Below are 20,717 nucleotides of genomic sequence, written 5' to 3'. Positions count from 1 at the left end.
GCTTTTGTCAGGATATGATGCTACTCACAATGGTGCCAGAATGTATGTGTGGGGCACAGGATCACGAGTACTGGGAACAGGGTTTGGTTGCGTCTTACATTGAAGATAAATTATTGCATGAGTTTCTGTTTCAATTGACATTTGCTTTTTTTTTTTTTTTTAATTTCTCTAGTTTGGCAACACTGCCATATGCTGATCAGGCAGCACCATGCCAACCTCCTCTTGCGGGGGCTCGTGCAGCCACTCAGCACTTCCTGATGTGCTGCTTCACTTCTGTGTACTTTCTGCTTCTGCCAATTAGTCATATAAACTGTTATTTGCCTTGCCCCCCTCCAAAGTAAGCCGTAGATTTTTGTTTGGTGTCCTCTGGAATACCTCTCCAATGCTTCCGTTGCCTTTCCATCATACGAAGGTCCAGCCTTGTGGAGAGGATTAGCTCAAGAACAGCACACAGTACTTCTCCCATCCCACTGGAACCATCATGAGACCAGTAAAAGTTGCTTAAAAGGAGCTGGTGACCTGAATACGTGTGTGTTGGACTCTGGGCTGGTCTGTGGCCAGAGTTATACCAAACATTCTATCCGCTCTCAATTGCACGGTGCTACTTCTAAGCCTTATCTCTGCCCTTATTTTAACCGTGGCTGAAATTCCTTCGTTTCCCCAGATCATCCTGAAGAACCTGTCGAATCAAGAAGTGACCACGTTTACATACAGCGAATGGCTGTCCAAGCTCAGAAATGCTAAGGGAGCTCTTGTGTGCGAGATGCCTGCAGTGATAAATGAAGAGCAGATGATGGAGAATACCACATACACTGTTCAGGTTAAAACCAGTGATATTGGAGGTAGGGTCATTTTGTCAATTTCTGGTTTTCTAGCACCAGGCTCAAATTTTACCTACAGATACAATCTCATATTTCAGTGGAAATTATGCTATTTCTGAGGGCAGAATTTGGTCCTACAGTCCTGGACCCTTGACATTCCTGGAGGATAAGAGTGTCTTTATTACAGAAACTCAACATTATTCAGTGGAGAACAGGAAATCTGCTACAGAGCAAATATAATTTTAAGCCTCTAGGTCTGTATTTGACTAAATTAAATTAAATTAAATTTTTTTTAATTTAAAAATAATGCAGCTGCTTCCCCTTAAAGAATCAATAGACAACAATTGCTAGACACATTGCTACTGTCACTGGTCCTTTCTTGATCAGGTCCTGCTGTTGTGTACAGCAGAAGGTTGTTCTTGTGGTTAAGGCTCAGGGATCTGGGTTCAATTCCTTGACCTGCTACAGGTTTCCTGTGTGACTTGGGTAATTCCCTTAACTGCTTGGTGCCGTGGTGTATTTCTCTGTGAAATGGGGCTGACGGTATTCACTCTCCTTTGTAACGTGCTTTGAGACCCTTGCAGGGATGGTCTAAGTATACCTAGTTCTGCCTCAGTGCAGGGGACTGGACTAGATGACCTCTTGAGGTCCCTTCTAGCCCTACAATTCTCGGATTCTATGAAAGTGCAAAGTATTTAAAGAGCATGAAAAGCCAGCCCCAGGGTAAGACCCAGACTGTGGAACTTTGGAAAAGTTCAGTTAATGACAGAAGAAAGTTGCAGAGCTTCAAATATCTCAATAAAATGGGCTTGCAATGCCATTAGCTGGGATCACTGCCTATTTCCATGGGATCCTCTCTCCAACTCCTCTGTGTAATCATTTTACACAATCGCTGAATACCAAATCAGTGCAAGATACACTTTAGATCGGGTTCGGCAACGTTCGGCACGCGGCTCGCCAGGATAAGCACCCTGGCGGGCCGGGCCAGTTTTATTTACCTGCTGACGCAGCAGGTTCGCCTGATCGCGGCCCCCACTGGCCGCGGTTCGCCGTCCCGGGCCAATGGGGGTGGCGAGAAGCCGCGGCCAGCACATCGCTCGCCCGCGCCGCTTCCCGCCGCCCCCATTGGCCCGGGACGGCGAACCGCGGCCAGTGGGAGACGCTATCGGCCGAACCTGCCGCATCAGCAGGTAAATAAAACTGGCCCGGCCCGCCAGGGTGCTTACCCTGGCAAGCCGCGTGCCGAACGTTGCCGACCCCTGCTTTAGATACACTCTGTGAATCTTACACTCATTTTACACAATCACTGAATGCCAAATCAGTGCAAGATACACTTTATCACGTACACACACTTTCTGACTGGCTTATCCCTGCTCTGGATCTTCCAACATTGCTCAGTCTTCAGCTCTCTTTTATTTCCCCCTTTCTAGCATTGAATTTACACCATGTGAGGGATTTGTGTTTAGAATATAAAGATCGCCCCTGACGAGGTGTCTTAGTGACATTGCTGCCTTGCTGCCCACTGCATGCCTTAAAAACATGTAGAGAGACAAGGTGGGTGAGGTCTATCTTGTATGAAAAGGATCTCTGGGTATCTTGAAAAATGTGTTTCCGTCCAACAGTAGTTGGTCCAGTAAAAGATATTACCTCATCCACCTTGTCTCTCTAATATCCTGGGACCAACAGGGCTGCAAAACATTAAAAACATGTCATGGAGTACTAAAAACAAGAGAGAGAATATGAGGATGTGTTTGTGTGCCTGACCTTCCATCCGGTATAAACACTATGAGCATAGTGTCAACTTTTTCTGCAATTCAGCCCTGGCTCACAATGGCAAGGGGCATAGAAATGAGAGCAGAATGGGAGGTGACAGCAGCAGCAGACTCACCTCCTCTTCATGTTGAATGAAGGGTGATGGGTATTAATGATGAAACATTTTCTTTCATTATGATCCGTGGCAGCTGGTGGGAGAGAACAGATGACAATGAGGATGAGTTTGGATCAAATTATACACTGGGCTGCATGATGCTGCGCTTTAGCCAACGTATCTGGGAAGGGGTCAAGTTGTGAACCACGCACTTGTCAGGAAAAGCCCTTCTCTCTAGGTAATAAATTGCTTGTTCGGTATGTCGAGCATGATGCATCTGCCACTGTCACACCGATGTAAACCAGCAGTAACTCCACTGAACTCCACTGCTGTAAAGAAATGCAGAATCAGGCCCATTTATTTCTCATTATAGAGTTATTTTCTGCATCCATCTCCACAGCCTCTGGGTGCATTTAAGTAATTTAAACAATAACACAAACTCTGCTACCTACCGGGACACTGTAGAATTGTCCCACCTCCGGTCAGACAGCCCCTGCGCTGTTGAGGAGGATGAAAGGCCCAGGAAAGCAGAGCAGTCAACAGGAGCAGAGGGAAACCTTCCCATAGTTGGGACCCTCCTTCCAGATGGTGCTGGGGTTGCCTCTCGCACTGAGGTTACCTCTCCGGGGGAGGGAACTCCAGTTGCTAGGAAAAGGCAGGTGTTAGTAATGGGAGATTCGATCATTAGAAACGTAGATAGCTGGGTTTGTGATGACCGGGAGAACCGCATGGTGACTTGCCTGCCTGGTGCGAAGGTTGCGGATCTCTCGAGGCATCTAGACAGACTTATGTGTAGTGCTGGGGAGGAGCCGGTGGTCGTGGTACATGTAGGTACCAATGACATAGGGAAGGGTAGGAGAGATGTCCTGGAGGCCAAATTTAGGCTGCTAGGCAAGAAACTGAAATCCAGGACCTCTATGGTGGCATTCTCAGAAATGCTCCCAGTTCCACGCACAGGGCCAGGTAGGCAGGCAGAGCTTCAGAGTCTCAATGCGTGGATGAGACGATGGTGTAGAGAGGAGGGGTTTACATTCATTAGGAACTGGGGAAACTTTTGGGATGGGGGGAGCCTATACAGGAGAGATGGGCTCCACCTAAACCAAAGTGGAACCAGACTGCTGGCACTAAACATTAAAAAGGTTGTAGAGCAGTTTTTAAACGAGGAGATGGGGAAAGCCGACTGCTGCAGAGGAGCATGTGGATCGGACAGAGACTTCTCTTAGGGGAGAGTCTAATGATAGAGATTCTCCAGGTTATAGTCAGGAGCAGAGGATGGAGCAGGATAATGTAAGGGCCAGATCAGATGATAAACTTTCACATAAAAAAGAATCTAACACATCAGAAAAGGGCAGACAAATAAACAGTGACAAGTTTTTAAAGTGCTTGTACACAAATGCTAGAAGTCTAAATAACAAGATGGGTGAACTAGAGTGCCTCGTGATACAGTAGGATATTGATATAATAGGCATCACAGAAACCTGGTGGACTGAGAGCAATCAATGGGACACAATCATTCCAGGGTACAAAATATATCGGAAGGACAGAACAGGTCGTGCAGGGGAGGGAGTGGCACTATATGTGAAAGAAAATGTAGAATCAAATGAAGTAAAAATCTTAAGTGAATCCACATGTTCCATAGAATCTCTATGGATAGTAATTTCATGCTCTAATAAGAATATAACATTAGGGATCTATTATAGACCACCTGACCAGGACAGTGATAGTGATGATGAAATGCTAAGGGAAATTAGAGAGGCTATCAAAATTAAGAACCCAATAATAGGGGGATTTCAATTATCCCCATATTGACTGGGAACATTTCACTTCAGGACGAACTGCAGAGATAAAATTTCTCGATACTTTAAATGACTGCTTCATGGAGCAGCTGGTACGGGAACCCACAAGGGGAGAAGCAACTCTAGATTTAGTCCTGAGTGGAGCCCAGGAGCTGGTCCAAGAGGTAACTATAACAGGACCGCTTGGAAATAGTGACCATAATACAATAGCATTCAACATCCCTGTGGTGGGAAGAACATCTCAACAGCCCAACACTGTGGTATTTAATTTCAAAAGGGGGAACTATGCAAACATGAGGGGGTTAGTTAAACAGAAGTTAAAAAGTACAGTGACAAAAGTGAAATCCCTGCAAGCTGCATGGGCACTTTTTAAAGACACCATAATAGAGGCCCAACTTCAATGTATACCCCAAATTAAGAAACACAGTAAAAGAACTAAAAAAGAGCCACCGTGGCTTAACAACCATGTAAAAGAAGCAGTGAGAGATAAAAAGACTTCCTTTAAAAAGTGGAAGTCAAATCCTAGTGAGGCAAATAGAAAGGAGCATAAACGCTGCCAAATTAAGTGCAAGAATATAATAAGAAAAGCCAAAGAGGAGTTTGAAGAACGGCTAGCCAAAAACTCCAAAGATAATAACAAAATGTTTTTTAAGTATATCAGAAGCAGGAAGCCTGCTAAACAACCAGTGGGCCCCCTTGATGATCGAGATACAAAAGGAGCGCTTAAAGATGATAAAGTCATTGCGGAGAAACTAAATGGATTCTTTGCTTCAGTCTTCACGGCTGAGGATGTTAGGGAGATTCCCAAACCTGAGCCGGCTTTTGTAGGTGACAAATCTGAGGAACTGTCACAGATTGAAGTGTCACTAGAGGAGGTTTTGGAATTAATTGATAAACTTAACATTAACAAGTCACCGGGACCAGATGGCATTCACCCAAGAGTTCTGAAAGAACTCAAATGTGAAGTTGCGGAACTATTAACTAAGGTTTGTAACCTGTCCTTTAAATCGGCTTCTGTACCCAATGACTGGAAGTTAGCTAATTTAACGCCAATATTTAAAAAGGGCTCTAGAGGTGATCCCAGCAATTACAGACCGGTAAGTCTAACGTTGGTACCGGGCAAATTAGTCGAAACAATAGTTAAGAATAAAATTGTCAGACACATAGAAAAACATAAACTGTTGAGCAATAGTCAACATGGTTTCTGTAAAGGGAAATCATGTCTTACTAATCTATTAGAGTTCTTTGAATTGGTCAACAAACATGTGGACAAGGGGGATCCAGTGGACATAGTGTACTTAGATTTCCAGAAAGCCTTTGACAAGGTCCCTCACCAAAGGCTCTTATGTAAATTAAGTTGTCATGGGATAAAAGGGAATGTCCTTTCATGGATTGAGAACTGGTTAAAAGACCGGGAACAAAGGGTAGGAATTAATGGTAAATTCTCAGAATGGAGAGGGGTAACTAGTGGTGTTCCCCAAGGGTCAGTGTTCGGACCAATCCTATTCAACTTATTTATAAATGATCTGGAGAAAGGGGTAAACAGTGAGGTGGCAAAGTTTGCAGATGATACTAAACTGCTCAAGATAGTTAAGACCAAAGCAGACTCTGACGAACTTCAAAAAGATCTCACAAAACTAAGTGATTGGGCAACAAAATGGCAAATGAAATTGAATGTGGATAAATGTAAAGTAATGCACATTGGAAAAAATAACCCCAACTATACATACAATATGATGGGGGCTAATTTAGCTACAACAAGTCAGGAAAAAGATCTTGGAGTCATCGTGGATAGTTCTCTGAAGATGTCCGCGCAGTGTGCAGAGGCAGTCAAAAAAGCAAACAGGATGTTAGGGATCATTAAAAAGGGGATAGAGAATAAGACTGAGAATATATTATTGCCCTTATATAAATTGATGGTACTCCCACATCTCGAATACTGCGTACAGATGTGGTCTCCTCATCTAAAAAAAGATATACTGACACTAGAAAAGGTTCAGAAAAGGGCAACTAAAATGATTAGGGGTTTGGAACAGGTCCCATATGAGGAGAGATTAAAGAGGCTAGGACTCTTCAGCTTGGAAAAGAGGAGACTAAGGGGGGATATGATAGAGGTATATAAAATCATGAGTGATGTGGAGAAAGTGAATAAGGAAAAGTTGTTTACTTATTCCCATAATACAAGAACTAGGGGTCACCAAATGAAATTAATAGGCAGCAGGTTTAAAACAAATACAAGGAAGTTCTTCTTCACGCAGCGCACAGTCAACTTGTGGAACTCCTTACCTGAGGAGGTTGTGAAGGCTAGGACTATAACAGCGTTTAAAAGAGAACTGGATAAATTCATGGTGGTTAAGTCCATTAATGGCTATTAGCCAGGATGGGTAAGGAATGGTGTCCCTAGCCTCTGTTTGTCAGAGGATGGAGATGGATGGCAGGAGAGAGATCACTTGATCATTGCCTGTTGGTCCACTCCCTCTGGGGCACCTGGCATTGGCCACTGTTGGTAGACAGGATACTGGGCTAGATGGACCTTTGGTCTGACCCGGTACGGCCGTTCTTATGTTCTTATTCTTCCACCCCTCCTGCAAGTGAGGCTCTTCTACTGCAAATGACATGACTCCAGTCTTCCAAAGATCAGATCTAGGGGCTGTCAGAAGTGCTTCAGATGTTAGCTGTCAGCATGAAGGTAGATAGGACGAGAAAAGGTCTCTAAAGCAGCCAGGTCCCAGGTTATATTCCTTAAAACCAACATCTTGAATTGCTCCCTAAAGCAGATAGGAAACCAATACAGTGCATGAATGCAGGAATAATAGGTTTACAAAGGCCTGTTCTAAGATCCTTAGAATCCTGATACAGTAATACACTCTCTGGATGCTAGCCCAGCCTAAGATAAGTGACCCTTTAAGAAGATGTGGGTGCTTTTATGATGTCAGGGCCCTATCTTGAGACATCCTTTTTTGAAAATCCTGGCATGTCTATTTTGGGTTAAATGTACCCTAAGTCCTGCTTTGGGCACCTAGATAAGTGGTTTTTGAAAGAGCTGGTCTCCCAGTAGATCGGATGGAAACTTGAGACAACTTCAGCTGGACTATCAGAGGTGCAGAGTACTCACAACTTCAGATGAAGTTTAGTGAGGGTTATATTTGGGTCTCCAGATATGAAGGTACTCAAAATTTAAAGACATTTTTGAACATTTGTCCTTAAGAGACTTGCCCACGGTAATGGTGGGTCCATCTGATTCAATGGTGCAGTACTATGCAGTGAGTGTAGGCAATTTTTACTTGAGAACATTGGAAAGGGAGTTTAGGGAAGGGAATCAGCAGCAAAGGAAGGAAAGAAACATGGTGAGAGCTATTCCTTTTTAGTGACTCAGGTTTAAACTATTTAATTCAAGATATGACAGAGACATAGCTGGAAATAGAACCCAGATCTCTTGATGCTCAAAACCATCCTCTCTCCTTAGTGATCTTGATTTAAGTCCTGTTTCTATATTTTATTTGTAGCCATCAAATATGTGGCACTGCAAAAATAAAGATCCTGAACTAATAATTATATTGCACTATCTCCAAAACTCATTAATTAATATAGTTGGCCTAAGAGGCAGGTAAATATTAATATCTCTACTATTATACGATCCATTATTGTTGTTGTAAGCTCAGCTACAGTTTACAGTTCACCAAATATGAGGTGATGGGTGCAGTCCGTTTCTAAGTGTCTGATCAAAGCCCAGTTCAGTTCAAGGGAAAACTCCCACTGACTTCAGTGGACTTTGGATCAGGCCCAAGACTGGTAAACCAGTACAGCTCCTCAAAGAGTAAAGGACCCACTCTGGCTTCTGCCACCAGGAGCATGACAGCTACCTCATCACACTGACTTGACCTCTTTGTTTTGTTTGTCGGTTACATGTCAAATTTGCTGCAGTTCCTAAGTGTGTGTGTCTGTTTCAAGGAACCAAAAAAAGTCAGCTAGGTGAAATATCCATTGATTCAGCAATTTCTGTTCTTTTCTTTCCCATCTCGTACTAATTGCTTGTGAAGTTACTGTCACGGCATGAGGCCTTCATAAGCTGCTTCCTGCCAAGAAGGTTTTGCTAAAAGCCAGTCGGTTCTGTGCTTTTTTGAGACCTTGCATTAATTGGGAGCCTGCCTCTTATAAGAAAGTAGACTATTCTGCTTTGTTCATCACCTCAGCAAGCTTTAGGGCCATGAAAGGTACTGCTGACTGAACTGCATGAATCCCTGGTGCTTTCCTTCCTTCCTTAAATTTTTCTCAGGGAACTGCTGAAAATTAGTCCCGATTTAACACAAGCAAAATGTCATGTAGGTGTGAGACATTTATTTGACTGTCCTCTGCATGCAAGTGAGTCACTTTTGCATTGGTTCTGTTTTTCTTTGTGTACAGATATATGTGGTTAATACAAATTTGGAAGAATGTATTATAAAGCATTGTCCTGCAGTGAAACTTATTTTGTCACGAGCTTCCCAGGTTCCTCACATTTTCCCCTTGGCGCTTGAGCAGAGCTGTACAAAAATCATTGTACAGCTGACGGGTTTGCAATATGCTTGTACAAGAATTGGCTTGAGGCCTCCAAAGTCTGAAAAATTGGAGCTTCTAGCAAAGGGTGGCAAAGGCTGAGTTTCTTTGTGAGCCAGGTTTGGGTTTGATTGTCCCTTTTTCAGTTGCCAGAATTAGAAGGCCCCTCAGGTCTGATGCAGCAATAAAAGTCCGGCCTCAGAAAAGCAAATTTGCTTCTGTGAACCAGTGCTTTGTTATGGAATTATAGACGGTGCCAGGCAAAATGCTCATAATTTCACCCATGCCCATGTGAAATTCCATACTGGGTACCAGATTGGTATAGAGTCCATCTTAGAAATGCTTCTGTGGTGGTGGGACAGGATGTAGGAGAGACACATAATAGGTGGGATTTTCAAAAGCACTCAGTGTTGGCCTAAAAATTCTCCCATTGAAGGAAGTGAGAGAAGAATTAGACCAATGCTGAATGCTTCTGAAAATCTCACCCACTGTTTTTATGTTAGATAAGCACACATGTGCATAGACACCATGTGATACAGCAGAGGAGGAGGCGGCTAGAGGCAGATAGGAGGAAGGTAAGGATGGTGGTGCAGCTGGGAGAGAGATTGGGGGCACTTGAATGCGATGTGCGGAGGGCATTGCGCTGAAGAATGGGGAAAGCAGATGAGCTAGAATTCTGGGAGAGACATCAAGATAGCAGTAGTTTGACCATGACTGTGGAACACTCCCTGTGCTGTTTGCTTAGTCCTGCACTCAAACCCCATGCTTGACAAAGGGAGGAAGGTAGCAGCAAGATGGGCAGTAGCTGGAGGTCCAGCCCGTAGAGCAGGACTAGCCTCTCTCCCATGTGGGAGCACTTTGAGGATCAGTTTGGGGCCACTACTTGCCAGGAGAGGGAAATGGCAAAGTGGGAAGGGGCCCTGGCAGGCCAAGAGAGGCCTGTGGCAGTGAGGGGGAAGGTGTCCATGCCAGCTCACAAGCCCAACACAGAGCATTCCAACAGGTACTAGCTCCTTGACCACTAGTTTCTCCACGTCTTTGGGCATCCTACTCTTTAAGCAAAGATGATACAAATCTCTTACTGTAGGCTTCCCTGCCCTGCCTTTAAGAGCATCTGTGCTGGGCCCCAGTGTAGTGCTACTGCTGCCTGCCTCCTATGCAACTGTGTGTCCTCTGGCCTGTGGTGGTGCTTGAATGGCTCTCAATGCCCATGTTATTACACCATGCTATTTGGGAGATCCCAGGCTACCCCGTGAATTAGAACTGCACTGCTGAATGGCAGGCAGTGGACATTGGCTGACACAACCACGTTCTTACTGTATTACTCTGGCACAGTCACCAGGAATGTTAGGATGGAGCACTGGACTGGGACTCGGAAGACCTACATTCTGTTTCCAGTTCTGCTGGTGGGTGACCTTGGGCAAGTCACTTCATTTCACTTTCCTGTGCCTCAGTTTCCCCATCCATAAAATAGGGATAATGACAGTGCTCTCCTTTGTAGAGCGCTTTGAGATCTGTGGATGAAATGTGCTATGTAAGAGGTGGGTATATTATCAAAATTATTATGGCAACTTGTGTATAAGGACTTGCCACTCACACTAAATTTGTGGGGACAAGTTCAAAGTATTCGCTTGTTTCCTGCCTGCTGTGAAGCCTCTCTTTGCTGGTCCAGCAGAATCATGCAAGAATCAACTCTATTCATCAGCTCTGCCCTAAGAGTGTTGCACATTAGAGCAAGAATCCCAGTCACTTTTAGCCTCCATTTCTGTACCCATTTTGGTTGGCTTCAGAGACATTGTAGCAGTTACTGTGTTGTGTTTTGCCATCTCCTTCCAGGAGCTGGGACCGACGCCAACGTGTCCTTGATTATGTTTGGGGAGAACGGAGACAGCGGGACTCTTGCTCTGAAGGAGTCTAACAAGTCTAACAAGTTTGAAAGGAACCAGATGGATGTTTTCAATTTTCCCGACATGCTGAGCCTGGGAGACCTGTGTAAGGTGCGCGTCTGGCATGACAACAAAGGTAACTAGACTGACGTGAGTGGCTTGGTGAAGGGTGGGATGGGTAATGGTCTCGAGCTAGGAGAGGCAGCCTGGTCTAGTGGATTTGGCATGGACTCAGGAGTTCTAATCCCAGCTCAGCCACTGACCCAATGCGTGAACTGTGGCAAGTCACTTCACCTCTTTGGGCCACTGTTTCCCCTGCCATTCTTTGTCGGGTTAGTCAGGCTCTCTTCGGGGAAAGGACTCTTTCTTACTATAAGTTGTACAGCACCTAGCACAATGGGGCCCCTCTGTCAGTGGGGGCTTATGAGTGCTACTGTCATACCAAGAATAACCTCTATAGCCATCTTTATATTCTTCAAAGTGCCAGACATCTGGCCTCTGCCATCCTAGCAACATGACTCGGTTAATGGAAAACTTTAGCAACATGACACTACCACATTCCAGCAATTTAACTCCATCAGTCTGACACTGACCAGCAACAGAGTAATGTAGCTTGGTGTAATGCACTGAGCTTTAGAAGATAAAACATTTACCATAAGGAACTGTGTCTATCTTTATTAAAATCACTATCTTATATGTAGAGTTTGCAGTGCTCTGCCTTTTACTGTTTGAAACCTTAAATGAAATAGGGAGCACAGCGCTCTGTGCAGCTATATTCATTAGAGAACGTATGCAGATGCCAAGTAGCATGTTAGCAAACTGTCCAAGAAGATATTACCATGGTTTATTGTGGCTACATCTTGTATCATGGCTAACAATTGAGTTTCTCATCTCAAAAGGAAGATCTTGCATTCACACTTGGTTTTCATTATAGCAATCCATGTAAATGAATCAAATGCTGAGTCCTCTTATTTTATCTCTCCTTATGGACAATATATAGGAATGGGGAAGGTTGTGACCCACATGGAATTAATGTAAAATAATCCTTTTGGATCAGAATCTCAAACTGAAGGGTTGTTTGCCGTTAGCCTCCAAATATAAACTTGTTCTGAAACAGCAGAGTAAAAACATAGGAAATATGAATTTTCATTTAACTTGGCCTCCATTTCTGCTTGCACACATCAATGCAAGCATAACTTTGGATCCACAATTAGTTGCACTAACAACATACGTCACTTAGGTGTGTGGTTTCTGTGTCTTCAAATTAGGGATTTAGATAAGTAATGGTCTAAACCAGTTCTCATTGAAGTCAGTAGAAACACGCCTATTGACTTCATTGGACCAGAATGGATCAATACTCAAGATTTCAGACACAATAAATTGTAGACATACAATTTGCCCACAGTTATTTGTGTATACAATTTGCACCTGCAAATGTAGAAGCTTAAAATCTGAGCAGCATAACAAGCCAGGTTCAACTTTCATGGGCCTAATTCTGTGCTCACCCAAACTCTACTAAAGGCCAGTTCTGTATCTCTGATTGACCAAGCACTTAAATACTACAAAGGCGCTATAGAAACACATAATAGTGTTTTGGCTGTGCAGAAAGTGCAGGCTCCACGTGATTTTTTTTTTTTGCCATGGCTGACCAACATGGACTTGCAAATCTGTTTTCAAAGAGGTTAGCAATTAAAAATATTACAAAGAGAATTTTTTCCTTAACAGAACTTTTATCTCCCCTGATGATAAATCATGCTACCAAAATTATAACATATCCATCAGACGCAAAGCACATCTGAGAAAATAGCCAATGTTTATGTATATATTCATACACTGCAATCTCAATTCTTTCTTCTTATTCCCCCAATGTATGTTTAAAACTGTATGTAATAGGATTTTTGCCAGATTTAGGAGTTGTAGTTTTGGGCCCTATGTAAACTATCTACCCAGGTTTTGTTCAATATAAATTTACTTGTTTCCCCCCCCCCCCCCTTGTAAGAAAGAGAATTGTGGTTTAAATCAGAACACATGCCGTCTTCATTGCTCTTGTATTAGTCATGTAAGGAACACATCCTATCACTAGCTTTTAATAATGAACCATGACAGTTTGTTGGGTGAGTGGAGCATTTATTGCCACTGGCATCCGGGGCGATTGATGGACTTTTTATGCATGTTCAGGTCTCTATTTTCTATTCAGTGGGCATGCCACTGGTTTGAAATTCCTGGCCTTGTGTTTTGGGGGGTGGGGGGGGGTTATCAGATGCTTAGAGGCCTACAGGTTTTCAATAAAAATGCATTTATTTATACCAAGATTATTGGTCATCTCATTGGAAATCATGCTCATTTATTTTTTTATTATTGTCAATGGCTGTTATACATTCTCCTTTCACACTGCTAACTAGCAGCTGGTCATTTTATTATCAATCCATCTCTCATTGGAGACTGCCAAGGAATTTGAACTACTCATGGTGTCCACTTTTAAAACTTCTTAATACTCATAGAATCATAGACTCGTAGGACTGGAAGGGACCTCAAGAGGTTTTCTAGTCCAGTCCCCTGAACTCAAGACAGGACTAAGAATTATAGACCATCCCTGACAGGTGTTTGTCAACCTGCTCTTAAAAGTCTCCAATGATGGAGATTCCACAACCCCCCTAGGCAATTTATTCCAGTGCTTAACCACCCTGACAGTTAGGAATTTTTTCCTAATGTCCAACCTAACCTGCTCTTGCTGCACTTGTCCTATTCTCAGAGGTTAAGGAGAACAATTTTTCGCCCTCCTCCTTGTAACAACCTTTTATGTACTTGAAAACCGTTATCATTTCCATCAGTCCATTCCCCCCCCCCCCCAGTCTTCTCTTCCCCAGACTAAACAAACCCAGTTTTTTCAATCTTCCATCATAGGTCATGTTTTCTAGACCTTTAAGCATTTGTTGCTTTTCTCATTTGTCCACATCTTTCCTGAAATGTGGCACCCAGAACTGGACACAATATTCCAGTTGAGGCCTAATCAGCGTGGAGTAGAACGGAAGAATTACTTCTCATGTCTTGCTTACAACACTTCTGCTGCAGAATGATGTTTGCTTTTTTGCAACAGTGTTATACTGTTGACTCATATTTAGCTTGTGATCCACTATGACCCCCAGATCCATTTCTGCAGTACTCCTTCCTAGGCAGTCATTTCCCATTTTGTCTGTGTGCAACTAATTGGTCCTTCCTAAGTGGAGTACTTTGCATTTGTCCTTATTGAATTTCATTCTGTTTACTTCAGACCATTTCTCCAATTAGTCCAGATCATTTTGAATTTTAATCCTATCCTCCAAAGCACTTGCAACCCTTCCCAGCTTGGTATCGTCTGCAAACTTTATAAGCGTACTCTTTATGCCATTATCTAAATAATTGATGAAGATATTGACCAGAACCAGACCCAGAACTGATCCCTGTAGGATCCCACTGGATATGCCCTTCCAGTTTGACTTTGAACCACTGATAACTACTCTCTGGGAACAGTTTTCCAGCCAGTTATGCACCCACCTTATAGTAGTTTCATCTAGGTTGTATTCCCCTAGTTTGTTTATGAGGTCATTCGAGACAGTATCAAAAGCCTTACTAAAGCCAAGATATATCACATCTACTGCTTTCCCCGATCCACGAGGCTTGTTACCCTGTCAAAGAAAGCCAGTAGGTTGGTTTGACATGATTTGTTCTTGACAAATCCATGCTGACTGTTACTCATCACCTTCTCATGACATTTCCCAAAAACGTGACCAATGTTGAAATATGTAAGGCCGTTACTTGGGTGTCTGTACATACTACGCAATAACTCACAACTCTGCTTCTGATACTGTGTTCGGCTCGGCTGTACTTACTTCCATACTGGACTCAACTTCGAGCCCTCCCCCCACCGTCTTAGAGAGAATTGCTCAGTATTCACCTAGAGTGGAGCACCTCTATGGACACTACTCGAAGAAGAAGAAATGGTTACTCAGTCTGTGCAGTTCTTTGAGATGTGTCCCCTTACAGGTGCTCCACTATCCGCCCTCCTTCCCCTCTGCTTCAGAGTTCTCTGCTATAGAGCTTCATGGTTGAGAAGGAACTGAGGGCAGTTTGCCCGCGCAGTGCTATAAAACAACAGCATGGGGCACAAGGCTGACTAGCATGCATGCTTGGGCCAAACAGATCACCACCACCGGAGATATCTCCGATCAAAGGTACAGGGGGCGCTAGCCCACCTAGAGTGGAGCACCCGTAGGGGGACACGTCTCGAAGAACAACAATGACTGTACAGAGTGAACAAGCATTTCTTCCAAATCCATTCCTGGTTTGGGAATTAGTCACCAATGTGGAAGTATCAGGTTTGAATGTTTTCCAGTATCTTAGGTTCCTGCATTTAAGTAACTAAAAACTCTGAGTAGTGACATTATTTCCCTATAGAAGCACAGTGACTCTCTTCTTATCTTTCTTTCCACCCATCTTGTTAGAAGAAGTTCTGTACAGTCTTTCTAGAGTCATCAGTTTCCAACACTTGATCATCTCCATCACCTTGATCCAAAGAGATTCAAAGAGCTTAATTACTGAGAAAACACATTTCTCTATATTGTCATAGAAGTAGCAGAGAGAAGAGAGTCACCATGTAATTCAGTCCATTCCTCTGCCAGAACAGGATTGTCCCCTACATAATATGTATTAGTGTGTTTTCTGATTTTGTTTTAAATATCCCAAGTGCTTCCACCACTTCTTTTGGGTGACTCTTCCACAGGACAATGAAGCTCATCCACCATTCTTGAGATAGACACAACTGGAGAATACCTTCTTTCTGACCATAATGGATAGTCCTTAAAGAAACTTATCAGCTATGGTCATACTACTGTAGGTCTTAAATTACCTAAAACTTGCTTGCACTCACTATATATCTCAATTCTGAAGAGTCCATCACTGTAGTATGTAGGCACCAACTCAATTCCAGTCCTTTCAGACAATAATAAAACAATACATTATGAAAAGAAAATGAGGGACTCTCTATGCCCTTACTAAAGATTTGTTTACGTCTTTTTTGAAGCCCTTTAGTCAACGCTTGATGGTTATCCACGTATTCTATGCATCCAGTGCCCAGTTTTGTTTCCTGCTTTTTTTAAATCAGCCTGCTTAAATGTATCTTGAGATTCATCACATGGAAGTGGGTGAACGCACTGAGCTCCTGTTTCAATAAGAGTTGTTGCTGTTCATCCTCTTTATTCATAGCTGGGGGGAAAGGCCCCTTCCTTGTATCTGTCTATCACAAACATGTGCTGTGGGGCTTTAGAGAACAAATAGAAGACAATCACCCTTCCCCAAAGAGCTTACAGTCTGGATTTTTGACAGGATACAAAAAATTATTTAAGCAAACAAAATTGGGGAAGGTAGGACAAGGGTCACATAATAATGTTACATGGTTACTCATGTCCATCTAATGTAGCTCATTATTGTAGTATCAGATTCTCTCCCTCTCTCTGCCCCATAAGATTAAAATAACTCACTAGCCCATACAGCAGTTGTAAAGTTATCTGTTCTTTAAAAGCATATCTGTACTATGAGCCTCATCTGTTATGCTTGCCTACAAATTACTCTTCACCCATGCTAAGTGCTCTTACATAAAGTGTGCCTCAGTAAAACATGAAATATGCTCCAATCACAAGACTATCTTTAGCATCCTCAAAACACTGTTACATATTCGCCCTGAGTAGTAAAGTGTTTTTGCACAAGAGTCTTTTAGAGGTACAATTTTCTGTCTCAGAGCCTTCGTGGAGTTTATTGTTAGGTTTCACCTGAGTCAAATTCCGTGATGCTCAAGTTGTACAGACAGTGGAGACGTAAAAATACGTCTGTTCCTAAAAGCAGTGTAAAAGATAAGCTCACCATTTGTCAAAAGCTGTTAAGAGACATTTGGTTATCTCTCTACTCAGTGAGAAACAGTGTGGTATGAGATGCTGTATTAATTTAGATGGAATAAATGGGCCCAAAGAGTCAAAGGTGTTAACATGACCCAAGTCACTGTCCTACATGAAACAGTTTTAAACAAGGTTTTGGGTTTGGTACACAGAAACCTCAGCCTCAGTGCCATTGTAACGCATGCCTGCTTGGGGCGGCACTCTGTCCCCCTCTGGTGGCAACTAGACCAACTAGAAATTGATGAGTCTGCTATAGCTTTGGCTAAAAGAGATGTGTCTTTTACCTCATGCAGTACCAGCTCATGCATTAAGTTCCAGAGGTCCCAGGTTTGATGTTAGCCGATGACAACCAGGGTCTGTCGGCGTTACAAGTGGGGAATCCTCAGGAATATCAACTGGGAAATCTCTGAAGCTCGGGACGCACTTTCTCAGCTAGAGGAAGAAAGAAAAGAACACATGGTGGGGGGCTCCCCAGAGTTTCTTTTTTGAGGACCCCAAAAAGGGAATGATGGGTGGAAAAGGCTGTACCCTCATTATTTTGTCCACCAGTTAAGCCTAAATTCTGAGGTACCAATTTTGGTTTATTGCTTTCCATTTCCACACTTTTCTTGTTTACCAGGTATGATCTTAACACAGTCTTTGAGTTATATCAGTAGGCCTTTTTGTTTGGACTCATTGAGCCTCTGTCTTGCTTTGCCAGCCTTTCCCATCAACATTGGTTATTACAACTTATTGTGACTTTTATGATCTTTCCACTAAATTTCTACAGTTGATCTCACAAATCGGGTAAGTTTGTAGGCCCAATTACCACAACAGGACTAATAGGAGCCCAAATGAGGTGAAATATATAAGGCTGTTCTATTCCTAGCTCTGTTGCTAGCCTGCTGGGTGATATTAGGCATATCTCTCACCGCCCCGTGCCTCAGTTTCCCCATCTGTAAACTGGGGATCGTAGAATCATAGCAATGTAGGGCTAGAAGGGACTTTGACGTCACCAGGTCCAGCCCCCTCATTGTGGCAGGACCAAGTAAACCTAGACCATCCGTGAGAAGGGTTTGTCGAACCTGTTTATAAAAACCTCCAATGATGGGGATTCCACAACCTCCCGTAGAAACCTGTTCCAGAGTTTCACTACCCTGATCGTTAGAAAAATTTCCCTAATATCTAACAGAAATCACCCCTGCTGCAGATTAAGCCCATTATTTCTTATCCTACCTTCCATGGACATGGAGAACAATTGATCATTGTCCCCTTTATAACAGCCCTTAGCATATTTGAAGACTGTTATCAGGTTCCCCCCTCAGTCTTCTTTTCTCAAGACTAAACATACCCAGGTTTTTTTTAGCCTTTCCTCTAAACCTTTTATCATTTTTGTTGCTCTCCTCTGAACTCTCTACAGTTCATCCATAGTTTTCCTAAAGTGTGACATCCAGAATGGGACACAGTACTCCAGTTGAGGCCTCATCAGTGCCAAATAAAGCAGGACAGTTACCTCCCATAACACTTTTATTAATATACTGCAGAATGATATTAGCCTTTTTCACAGCTGCATCCACATTGTTGACTCATATTCAATTTGTGATCCACTATAACCCCCAGAGCCTTTTCAGCAGTACAACCACCTACCCAATTTTTCCCCATTTTGTAGTTGTGCATTTGATTTTTTCCTTCCTAAATTAAGTACTTTGCACTTGTCTTTATTGAATTTCATCTTGATTTCAGACCAATTCTCCAATTTGTCAAGGTCATTTTGAATTCTAATCCTATCCTCCAAAGAGCTTGCAATCCCTCCTAGCTTGGTGTCATTTGCAGATTTTATAAGCGTACTCTCTACTCCAGTTATCCAAGTTATTAATGAAAATATTTAATAGTACCAGACCTAGGACAGACCCCTGCAGAACCCCGCTACATACACCTCCCAGTTTGACAGCAAACCATTGATTACTATTATTTGAATGCAGTCTTTCAACCAGTTGTGCATCCACTTCGTAGTAATTCCATCTAGACCACATTTCCCTAGTTTGCACATCTACTACTTCCCACCTATCCACTAGCCAATAGCCCTGTCAAAGAAGGAAATTAGGTTGGTTTGGCATGATTTGTTCTTGATATGGACTTCCTTTGGAAAGCACTTTGAGATCCACTGATGAAAAATGCTAAATAAAAGTATATAAAGGAATATCTCGCTGACATGCTGTCTGGCGTGGTTCCCACCTCAGGGCAGACTGTCAAAAGCAGGGCAGGCACCCCAGACTGGTGGTATGTTCTATAATTAGATTTCACCAACTCAGTAACAAATGCGAACTCCTAAGTATTGTAGCAGTTTTACCATGAAAAAAGAATGAGGAGTACTTGTGGCACCTTAGAGACTAACAAATTTATTTGGGCATAAGCTTTCATGGGCTAAAACCCACTTCATTGGATGCATGCAGTGGAAAATACAGTAGGAAGATATATATAGATACAGAGGACATAAAAAAATGGGTGTTGCCATACTAACTTTAACGAGAGTAATCAGTTAAGGTGGGCTATTATCAGCAGGCGGAAAAAAAAACGTTTGTAGTGATAATCAGGATGGCCCATTTCCAACAGTTGACAAGAAAGTGTGAGTAACAATGGGGGGGAAATTAGCATGGGGAAATAGGTTTTACTTTGTGTAATGACCAATCCACTCCCAGTCTTTATTTAAGCCTAATTTAATGATGTCAAGTTTGCAAATTAATTCCAATTCTGCCGTTTCTCGTTGGAGTCTGTTTTTGAAGTTTTTTGTTGGAGTATTGTGACTTTGAGGTCTGTAATCGAGTGACCAGGGAGGTTGAAGTATTCTCCAACTGGTTTTTGAATGTTCTAATTCTTGACGTCTGATTTGTGTCCACATTCCAATCTATCTTGCCACCTTGGCAAGCTGGACTTAGTGATAAATGGTCACTTACACCAAAGCTCACAAAATATTCAGGTTGTTGCCAGTTCCAACCGACCAGGTCCAGTTCCAACCGACCAGTTCAAACCAGGTCAATTTGTACCTCAGCTCTCACATCAAAGACAACACTTGTAGCCAACCCTATAGTAAAAACTAACTAACTGAGAATTGATTAACCAGGAAAAAGAAATGAGAGAGTTATTTACATATTTAAGCAGGCAACATGTATACACAATTGAATTACAGTTTATGGTCCCAAAAGGTGACATCCACTGTCCGCACTGAATGTCTTTTAGGGCTAGCCCAGGTTGAGCCTGGGGGTCTCTGCTTCTGTTTCCTAGCTCCAGCTCTGTGAGAATCCAAACAGCAAAGAGATGTAGAATTTTCATGTGAGTGGTCTTTGTTCCCTTCTTCCAGAATTCCAGCTGATGGAACCAGCTTCCTTGTAGTATCCTGTGAAAGGGCTATTTGCTCAGTCTTTGTATTGTGATGGTTCACAATGGCCCACTTAGATTTGATAGTCTTTCTTGATGAGTGAGGGAACCCTCCTCCAGCTTGGGTTCACAAGTTCACAGCTTTTACAGTTATAAAGCAAAACGTACATATCACCTTAAAGCACGGGATACAAACATTACAAGTAAGCTGAACACATGCAGCAACTTACAAGCCTTTATGGAGACTCAACACATCTTTACAAGTCTCTTGAGCAATACTAACATACAGGTGAGCTGGTCTGGTTTCCAGCTATGAGTTTGTCAGTGTTCAGCTGACACCTACTAGGGTTACCATACGTCCCTATTTTCCCAGACATGTCCGGCTTTTTAGTTCTTAAATCCCTATCCGGGAGGAATTTTTTAATATCTAAAAACGTCCGGGAAAATACAGAGGCATGGTAACCCTAGATAATCAGTTGTGGCAATTGCAAATCAGCCCCATGAACCTTTGGCGGGAGGCTGGATTAGCT

At 42.8% G+C, this 20,717-nt stretch overlaps 1 protein-coding gene across 1 annotated transcript in view; it reads left to right on the top strand.

The window, feature by feature from the left end:
• Positions 1 to 20,717, top strand: part of LOXHD1 (lipoxygenase homology PLAT domains 1) — a 315,455-nt gene that overhangs the window by 275,424 nt on the left and 19,314 nt on the right. Inside the window, exons 41-42 of the mRNA XM_065406719.1 lie at positions 665 to 842; positions 10,857 to 11,042. Of these exons, the coding sequence (XP_065262791.1) occupies positions 665 to 842; positions 10,857 to 11,042 (364 nt within the window). The remainder of the gene's footprint in view (positions 1 to 664; positions 843 to 10,856; positions 11,043 to 20,717) is intronic.

The sequence above is a fragment of the Emys orbicularis genome, chromosome 6 (assembly GCF_028017835.1).
Source record: "Emys orbicularis isolate rEmyOrb1 chromosome 6, rEmyOrb1.hap1, whole genome shotgun sequence".
NCBI lineage: Eukaryota > Metazoa > Chordata > Testudines > Emydidae > Emys > Emys orbicularis.
Note: the sequence above shows the minus strand (reverse complement) of the source record. Positions and strands in the feature narration are given on the sequence as shown.